Consider the following 10,149-nt stretch of genomic DNA (forward strand, 5'->3'; position numbering starts at 1 on the left):
AGGGGTTTGGGTCCATTGGGATTGTGTACAGTGGGAGTGAACGGGAAAGGGTTTGGGTCCATTGGGATTGTGTAGAGTGGGAGTGAATGGGAAGGGGTTTGGGTCCATTGGGATTGTGTACATTGGGAGTGAGTGGGAAGGTGTTTGGGTCCATTGGGATTGTGTAGAGTGGGAGTGAATGGGAAGGGTTTTGTGTCCATTGGGATTGTGTACAGTGGGAGTGAATGGGAAGGGGTTTGGGTCCATTGGGATTGTGTAGAGTGAGAGTGAATGGGAAGGGGTTTGGGTCCATTGGGATTATGTAGAGTGGGAGTGAATGGGAAGGGGTTTGGGTCCATTGGGATTGTGTAGAGTGGGAGTGAATGGGAAGGGGTTTGGGTCCATTGGGATTGTGTAGAGTGGGAGTGAATGGGAAGGGGTTTGGGTCCATTGGGATTGTATAGAGTAGGATTGAATGGGAAGGGGTTGGGTCCATTGGGATTGTGTAGAGTGGGAGTGAATAGGAAGGGGTTGGGTCCATTGGGATTGTGTAGAGTGGGAGTGAATGGGAAGGGGTTTGGGTCCATTGGGATTGTGTACAGTGGGAGTGAATGGGAAGGGGGTTGTGTCCATTGGGATTGTGTACAGTGAGAGTGAATGGGAAGGGGTTTGATACAGATTGTTTGCTATTGTCCTCTGTTGATGTTGCTCTCTAGGTTGGAACGCCCATTACCCAATAACAGTGTCACCGAGGGGAACAAACTCCTGTTTCGAAGCTCACTTTCGGCAGAAGATTCAGGGACTTACATTTGTGAAGTGACTAATAAGATTGGCAGTCGGACCGGACAGATTGATGTTAAAGTAATCGGTATGTTCCAACTGAGAAGCATCCCATTCTGCTCCAGCCTTATTACCAATTCACATCACAACTCGCTGCTACAGCCAAACTGCAACAGCTTGATGGGGGACAGTGTAGAGGGAGCTTTACTCTGTATCTAACCCCGTGCTGTCCCTGTCCTGGGAGTGTTTGATGGGGGACAGTGTGGAGGGAGATTTACTCTGTATCTAAACCCGTGCTGTCCCTGTCCTGGGAGTGTTTGATGGGGGACAGTGTAGAGGAAGCTTTACTCTGTATCTAACCCCGTGCTGTCCCTGTCCTGGGAGTGTTTGATAGGGGGACAGATTAGAGGGAGCTTTACTGCATGTCTAAGCTCGTGCTGCAACAGTGTGTGTCTCGGTCTCTCTCTCTCAGATACCAATGTGCCCAGTGTGAATATGTTGTCCATGGCGTTTGTAGCCATTGGAGCTGTTGGTCTGTTACTGCTGCTCATTCTGGTCATTTCCATCGTCGCTGTGAATCGCTACCACAAGAACAAGACGGAGCAAATGGTGTTCAAGCTGTAAGTTGTGACGTTCCGCACAGAGAGGCCAGTCGGTGGGCACAGGAAGAGGCCACTCAGCCCCTTCCACAGCATGAGCGGGAAAGGGTTAGCAGGGGGTTAGAAACAACCTTGGCATGGCGGAAAAGCTGCACCCCAGGCAGGAAGAGGCCTTTAAGCCCATTGCTGGTTGTACTAGCTGCCCTTTCTGATCGCGCTTTCCAGCTCCTCTGTCCACCAGTGGGTCAGGGATGGATCCACATGTCGTGAGTTATGGAGTCATACAGCACAGAAACAGACCCTTTGGTTCAACCAGTCCCTAATCCTACTCCCACCTGCCTGCTCCTGGCCCATATTCATCCAAACCTTTCTTACTCATGTACTTATCCAAATGTCTTTTAAACTTTGTAACTGTACCCACTTCCGCCACCTCCTCTGGCAGTTCAATCCACTCTCTGTGTAAGAAAGTTTGCCCCTCATGACTTTTTAACCTTTCACATTAAAAATATGCCCCCACTCTTGAAATCCCCCATCCTAGGGAAAAAGACAACTGCCGTTAACCCTACCTATATCCCTCATGATTTTATAAACCTCGATAAGGTCACTTCTCAATCTTCCATGCTCCAGTGAAAAATGTTCCAGCCTATCCAGTCTCTCCTTATATCTCAAACCCTCCATTCCCGGCAACATCCTGGTAAATCTTGGGTCAAGGTGGGGTCTTCAGATCACCAATATATCTTAGGAATAAAAACTACAGTATTTGCCAAATTGTCTCCCAACTTTGCAAAGTTTGCATTCCCGCAATTTAGAAATTTAACTTCTTGTCTACCTTTGCCACTTTCCAAAGCAACGTTAAAGCTAAATGTATTATGATCGCTATCTCCTAAATGGTCTATTATTTGGCACATGCCTTGCATCCTCTAAGGCCAGGAGGTGGGGAGGGGTGGGATCTGATTGAAACTGATAGGATACTGAGAGGCCTGGATTGAGTGGACCTGGAGATGATGTTTCCACCAGTAGGAGAGACCAGGACCCAAGGCCTCAGAGTGAAGGGACAACCTTTCAGAACTGAGATGGGGAAGAATTTCTTCAGCTGGACAGGGGGATGAATCTGTGAAATTCATTGCTGCAGAGGGCTGTGGAGGCCAGGTCATTGAGTGTCTTTAAGACAGAGATAGATAGGTTCTTGATTGGTAAGGGGGATCAAGAGTTACAGGGAGAAGGCAGGAGAATGGGGATGAGAAACATATCAGCCATGATCGAATGGTGGAGCAGACTCGACTGGCTAAATGCCCAATTCTGCCACTCTATCTATGGTCTCAGTAATGGTACAATATTTGCAGACCTCAGTATCTAGTGAGGATTGGAAAATGATCCTTACAGGGTCCATCATTTTCTCCATGGCTTCCATTAACGGCTGGTGAAACAAATTCCCTCAGCTCTGATGATTTATCCACTCTCCAGGAGGTCAGTCTACCCAGTCCTCCCCTTCTCGTTGTTACATATTTGATCTAATTGTTCACACTCCTCCTGTTCAATCACAACTCTTGCTTCATCTTTCTTTTTTTGATAAGACAGTGACAAAACACTCATTGAGAACCCTGCCCACATCTTCTGAAATCGCACACAGATTGCCATGTACACCTCTAACGGGCCAAACCTTTTCCTTGAAACACCCTCTTCCTCTTAGTCTAGTGGTAGGACACCTTTGGGCTTTCATTAGTTTCACAATGGCTTCTGATATCCTCTCCTTGATTTTCCAACATCCTTTTCCACATCCCCTGAGCTTCCTAAAGTACCACTCTTTGAGATGGTCAGAGGCTCTGTTGTAATGCTTTCCCTAACTCTGTTTGCCTTTGGACAGCCAGGGCGTGCTTGAGATTTTGCACATACCATCTGATCTGTTGGTGGGGGACAGATCTGCACAGTGCCTGAAGCATCTCACTTTTGAATGCCTCCCACCGATTTGCGACAGACGTGCCTTCGAGCGGCTTTGACCATTCCATGCTTGCCAGGTCATCTCTCGCCTTTGTAAAGCTGGTGTTCCTGCAATTTCGCTTCCTTCCCATCTTTGCCCCTTTCCAAAAGGATGATAAAGCAAACTGCATTATGATCATTATGTTCATCCACTGCTGCTCCTCATCTACCCTGGTCAGATTCATTTCCCAATTCAAAATGAAGACTCGCACCCTCTTTTGTTACATTAAAACACAAATTGAGAACACCCGACACTCTTGTGCATTTCACACTGCACGTATTCCAGATGTTAGTTGAATACTTTAAGTCTCCGTTACTGTTACAGTACGAAATGTGTCCATCTAACTCTCCCCTACTGTTAGGAAGACCAGCAGGGCCAAGCAGTGTGGCTGTCCCCCTTTTGTTTCTGAGTTCAACTCACATGGCTCCATTTGATATTTCATAGAACATAGAACAGTACAGGCCCTTCGGCCCACGATGTTGTGACTAACTTTTACCCTAATCCTAAGGTCTATCTAACCTCCACCCCTACCTTATACTATCATCCATATGCCTATCTAATAGCCGCTTAAATGCCCCTAATGAGGCCGATTCCACTACCCTCTCCGGCAATGCATTCCACGCCCCTACCACTCTCTGAGTAAAGAACCTACCTCTGACGTCTCCGCTATATCTACCTCCACTCATTTTAAAACTATGCCCCCCTTGTAATAGCTACCTCCACCCTAGGAAAAAGTCTCTGGCTGTCCACTCTATCTATACCTCTGATCATTTTGTACACCTCTATCAAGTCACCTCTCATCCTTCGTCGTTCTAAAGAGAAAAGCCCGAGCTCTCTCAACCTTCCCTCCATTCCAGGCAACATCCTGGTAAATCTCCTCTGCACCTTTTCCAACGCTTCCACATCTTTCCGGTAATGAGGCGACCAGAACTGGACACAATACTCCAGATGTGGCCGAACCAGGCTTTTGTATAGCTGGAGCATAACTTCACGGCTCTCAATCCCTTTATTAATGAAAGCTAACACACCATACGCCTTCTTAACAACTCTATCCACCTGGGTGGCAGCTCTCAGGGAACTGTGGACATGAACCCCAAGATCCCTCTGCTCCTCCACACTGCCAAGAATCTTTCTGTTAACCCTGTATTCTGCTTTCAAGTTTGTCCTTCCAAAATGAATCACCTCACACTTTTCAGGGTTAAACTCCATCTGCTACTTCTCAGCCCAGCTCTGCATCCTGTCAATGTCCCTTTGTAACCTAGAACAACCCTCCGCACTATCCACAACGTGACCCACCTTCGTATTGTCCGCAAACTTGCTAATCCACTCTTCCACTCCTTCATCCAAATCATTTATAAAAATCACAAATAGAAGAGGACCCAGAACAGATCCTTGTGGTACACCACTCGTAACTGAGCACCATGTTGAATATTTTCCATCCACTACCACCCTTTGCCTTCTAAGGGTCAGCCAATTCTGAATCTAATCTGCCACATTTCCCCCTATCCCATGCCTCCTTACTTTCTGCATGAGCCTACCATGGGGAACCTTATCAAACGCCTTACTTAAATCCATGTATACCACATCCACTGTTCTACCTTCATCCACGTGTTTGGTCACCTCTTCAAAGAATTCAATAAGGTTTGTGAGGCTTTGGAGGCTGAGGGGTGACCTTATAGATGTTTAAAAAATTATAAGTGCAATGGATAGGGTGAATAGCCAAGGTCCTTTCCCCCAGGGTAGGGGAGCCCAAAACTAGAGGGGCATAGGTTTAAGGTGAGAGGAGAAAGATTTAAAAGGGACCTAAGGGGTGATTTTTTCACGCAGAGGGTGGTGCGTGTATGGAATGAGCTGCCAGAGGAAGTGGTGGAGGTTGGTACAATTACAACATTTAAAAGGCTCTGGACGGTTACATGAATAGGAAGGGTTTAGAGGGATATGGGCCAAATGCTGGCAAATGGGACTAGTTCAGTTTAGGAAATCTGGTTGGCACAAATGGGTTGGATCGAAGGGTCTGTTTTACTGATGTAAGGCTCTGAGTCTCCCAGAGCACTCCCCTTCCCTCAGACCAATGTCCTGCAACCACTCCAGCACACTGTTTACCCTAGATACCAGGGAGGCGACATACCGTACTGGAGTCACGTTGGTGGCTGCAGACATGCCTGATGGCCTAATCCCCCGACTCTCGAAGAGAAAGGTATGCTCATTTTCACAAATGCTGTCCCATACAGGGGCATAGGTTTCAAAGGCCTGTCACAGACACACATTTCCTGCCCTCGCAAACAGCTCCTTTCCATTGACCTGCATCGTGCTCCGACTTCCGTACGAATCCACTTCCAAACGGAATCCATTGCGATCCGGGAACAGAATTTCAACTTTGTCTTGAGTGGGGAGTATTTGTGTCTGGATCATAGAGACTTACAGCACAGAAACAGACCCTTTGGTCCAACTAGTCCATGCCGACCAGATATCCTAAATTAATCGAGTCCCATTTGCCAGTATTTGGCCCATATCCCTGTAAACCTTTCCTCTGGTAGCTCATTCCATACACACACCATCATCTGTCCCTTAGGACCCTTTTAAATCTTTCCCCTCTCACCTTAAACATATGCCCTCTAGTTTTGGACTCTCCCCACTCCAGGAAAAAGACCTTGTCTATTCACCCTATCCATGCCCCTCATGATTTTATAAATCTCTATAAGGTCACCCCTCAGCCTCCAAAACTCCAGGGAAAATAGCCCCAACCTATTCAGTCTCTCCCTTTAACTCAAATCCTCCAACCCTGGCAACGTTCTTGTTTTTCTTTTCTGAACCCTTTCAAGTTTTGCAACATCCTTCCTATAGCAGGGAGACCAGAATTGAACACGGTATTCCAAAAGTGGCCCTAACCAATGTCCTGTGTAGCCGCAACATGACCCTCCCAACTCCTATACTCAATGCACTGACCAATAAAGGCCAGTGTACCAAACACATCCTTCACTATCCTGTCTCCCTGTGACTCCACTTTCAAGGAGCTATGAACCTGCACCCCAAGGTCTGTTTATTCAGCAACACTCCCCAGGACCTTCCCATTAAGTGTATAAGTCCTGCCCTGATTTGCCTTTCCAAAACGCAACACTTCACATTTATCTAAATTAATCTCCATCTGCCCCTCCTCAGCCCATTGGCCCATCTGATCAAGATCCTGTTGTACTCTGAGGTAACCTTCTTCACTGCCCACTACATCTCCAATTTTAGTGGCATCTGCAAACTTACTAACCATCCCTCCTATGTTCCCATCCAAATCATTTATATAAATGATTGAGTGGGGAATATTTGTATCTGGATTGAATGGTGGAGATGTTGATGAAATGGGATGGTGGAGACCTGAAACAGGAAATTGGCGGTGAAACTCAACAGGTCTGGAAGCATCCATGGAAAGAGAAAACAGAGTTAACATTTTGCCTCTGGTGATTCCATATTTATATTCGAATGCCACGTGACAGGAATAAGGGTTTGAGAGCGAGCCTGGGAACAGGAGGGATGAAATCGAGCAAGGTGGGGTGGGGTGACGTATGACTTATGCTCATGTGAGGACTCAAACACTATCCTTTTCTCATTATCCGCAGGGAAGAGATCTCAACAATGTCTCGCCAACCCTCCATCCGTCGCTGTAACTCCATGTCAGCCTCCGTGGATGCCAGAATTCAAGATGGAGGGGGCAGTCAGGAGAATGTGGTGAGTTGAAATGTCTCGAGAGAGTGACGTTTTGTAATAGGCTCTCCACAGCAATGATCAAGAGTAGCTACTCTCAGTTACTCTGGCTTGTGAATCCAACCTGTCACAAGCTGATGGTGGCGAATGAGTGAAAATAGAATCATTTGAGGCGTTTCTGCCTATCTGCGCCAACATAAATCTACACTAATCTCGCTTTCCATCAATTCGCCTGTTGTCTCAAACTGTTACCACACTAAATGGACATTATTTCTTTCCTTCTGAATCTTCTCCAATAACTTCCCTGTCACTGATGTGAGACTGCAGTTCCTTGGTTTATCTCTAACACCCTTCTTGGACAGTGGAACCACATCGGCTGTCCTCTGGCACCTCCTCCCCTGTGGCCAGCGACGAAGTAGAAAGTTGAATCAGAGCTCCTGCGATTTCCTGCTTTGTCTCCCAGGATACAACTCACTCGCACCTGGAGGTTTGACCCCCTTTAAACCCCACCAAAACTTCCTCATTCCTGATATCGATCTACTCAAGAACCTCACTGACCATCTTGTCAAATTCCATTCCTGCATCTGACTGCTCCAAAGTGAAGATTGACGTGAAGCATTTGTTTAGCCTCCTACCAATATCCCCCAACACCTAAGCTGCCCCCTTGGTCCCTAATGGGCTCTACTCGTTTCCTAGTCATTCCCTTAACCTTGTGAAGAACATCTTGCAATGCTCCTTAATATTACTAATCTGTGTTTTCTCATGCCCCTTCTTTGCTTTCCTAATTGTTTTCTTAAGCTCCTCCTAGCGACTGTACCGAATGCAATGTTAAATGAAACTAATCCCTTCTGCCTGCCCTTGGTCCATATCCCTCCATCCCTCACATATCCATGTGCTTATCTAAGAGCCTCCATCAATACCCTGGCAGCGCATTCCAGACTCCTCCCACGCTCTGTGCAAAAAAACCTGCCCCTCACATCTCCTTTGAACTTTCCCCCTCTCACCTTAAATACGTGCCCCCTAGTTTTAGACGTTTCAACTCTGAGGAACAAGATTCTGACTGTCAACCCTGTATACGCATCTCATAATTTTATAAACTTCTATCAAGTCTCCGCTCAGCCTCCAGAGAAAGTAACCTGAGTTTTTCTAACCTCTCCTTACAGCTCATACCCTCTAATCCAGGCAGCATCCTGGTAAACCCCTTCCGCACCCTGTCCAAAGCCTCCACATCCTAGAATAGAACAGAATAGAATAGAATATCCTGTATTGTCCCTTGTACTACAAGTACAGAAGTATAGGAGAACAGTGAAAAGTTTTTACAATGGCTGCCTTTTAATGGCGTCTTCTTAGGTACAAGTACTCGGTACAAATCTTACAGTGTTAAAAAAAAATGTAGTGCTCTTACACAAAGAGGATTAAAGGAAAGCATAAGCATTACTTACAGAGGTAGTTACAACATAGTGCAAAGGATTTAAATTACAGTCTGGGAACAACAGCTCAGCACATTGCACCAGTCCAGCAACTGTCCCGCAGCGCTCCAGCCTCCAGTCCATTCCTTACCAGCAACAAGGTACGTCACACTGGACCAGGATTTGTATCGCAGCCCGCCCCCCATTGTCCCGGGGACTCGGCCTCTCTGTCGCTCTCAGGCTGCCTGCTTCCACTCTTGCTGCCGGGCCCCCCTGGGACTCGATGCTCCGGGACTGCTTCCCAACACGCTGCTGCAGGGCTTCTCTCTGCGCTGCTGCCGACTCTGATGCTGAGGGAAGAGAAGAAGAAACGAGAAGAGAGAAAAAGAAGAGAGAAAAGAAAGGAATAAGGAGGAAAAAGAACAGGTGGAGCAGAGGAGCTCTGACAGGAGCGTCCTACTCTGCCACCATCTTGCTGTTGATTCCTGTAATGTGGCGATCAGAATTGAGCACAATTGAACATCCCTGATAAATCTCCCTTCTCCTTTATCTCCAGTCCTGAATTTTCCTTCTGCATGTTAATATTAAAACAAAACTTGCCAGAATATATTTCAAGAAATTTGCCCCCTCTAAACCCTTTAGACTACGTTTATCCCAATTTATGTTGGGGAAGTTGAAATCCCCAAATGTATTTACCCTCTTATTCATCTTACACTCCTCATATTGCCTTTGATTTTGTGGAGAATCAGGAGGAAGACATTCTAGTCAAAAGAATTCAAGAGGTAGGAGCAGAAGTAGGCCATTCTGCCGCTCAGGCCTGCTCCACCATTCAGTATGTCCTCATCTTGGCCTTGACTCAACTTTCCTGCCCTCTCTCTGTAACCCTTTACTCATTAAAAATCTGTCTGTCTCCACCTTACCTAACAGCCCAGCATCCACTGCACTCTGTGGTAGACAACGCTTTGAGAGAAATAATTCCTCCTCATCTCTGTTTTAAATCTGCCACCGGTTATCCTAAAATTATGACCTCTGATTCAAGTCATTTATTCCTTTGTATTAATGGTTATGAGCTTTTGGCAGCTCTGGTCATTTCTGTGTTCCTCTTTTAGTAGCTATGCTTCCAGTGACAACTCTCAATTGCAGCTCCGCTTTGCAGACAGAATGACTTTATGACAACTGTGTGTGAGATGATGGGAGGTCAGGGAGCACACGAGGGAGGATACTGTATTTGCATGTCGACAGTGTGAAGCAGCTCGATGCTCACAGGCCTTAATCCCGGGGCTCAATTTTCTTAACACCTCTTCCTCTGCGGCAGCTGGAACAGGAGCCAATGCTACAAGAGGCCCTGGCGATGGTGACACAGCAGCAGCTCAGGAACAGTTCACGGGATCTACCCCCAGTCAATGGAGAGGGAACACTCCCTCTCTCCGCCTTCGGCAACCATCGCTACAGTCTGAGGTCGACAACTAGCGAGACGGCCCACGTTCCACCGGCGTACCAGTTCGGGGCCTTCCGCCACAGCATGAACAGTGGCCTGAGGTACAACGGCAGAGAGAGGGTGCTCGGGCCTGGTTCAAGGACTCTTCCTCCACCAATTCCCCTGAGCAACCACAGGGACAGCACCGGTGAAATGACAGTGACTCCAGAACAGGTGAGACTTGCATGGGGTTAGCTACACAGTAAAGGTCCCTCTACATTGTCCCCCATCAAA

General features: G+C 47.0%; 1 protein-coding gene across 1 annotated transcript in view; it reads left to right on the forward strand.

Annotated features, from left to right (window-relative positions):
- LOC109925443 (nectin-4-like) overlaps positions 1–10,149 on the forward strand; it is a 16,141-nt gene that overhangs the window by 3,963 nt on the left and 2,029 nt on the right. Inside the window, exons 4-7 of the mRNA XM_048620758.1 lie at positions 696–847; positions 1,232–1,379; positions 6,945–7,053; positions 9,754–10,089. Of these exons, the coding sequence (XP_048476715.1) occupies positions 696–847; positions 1,232–1,379; positions 6,945–7,053; positions 9,754–10,089 (745 nt within the window). The remainder of the gene's footprint in view (positions 1–695; positions 848–1,231; positions 1,380–6,944; positions 7,054–9,753; positions 10,090–10,149) is intronic.

Source organism: Rhincodon typus, chromosome 48 (genome assembly GCF_021869965.1).
Source record: "Rhincodon typus isolate 14 chromosome 48, sRhiTyp1.1, whole genome shotgun sequence".
Classification (NCBI taxonomy): domain Eukaryota; kingdom Metazoa; phylum Chordata; class Chondrichthyes; order Orectolobiformes; family Rhincodontidae; genus Rhincodon; species Rhincodon typus.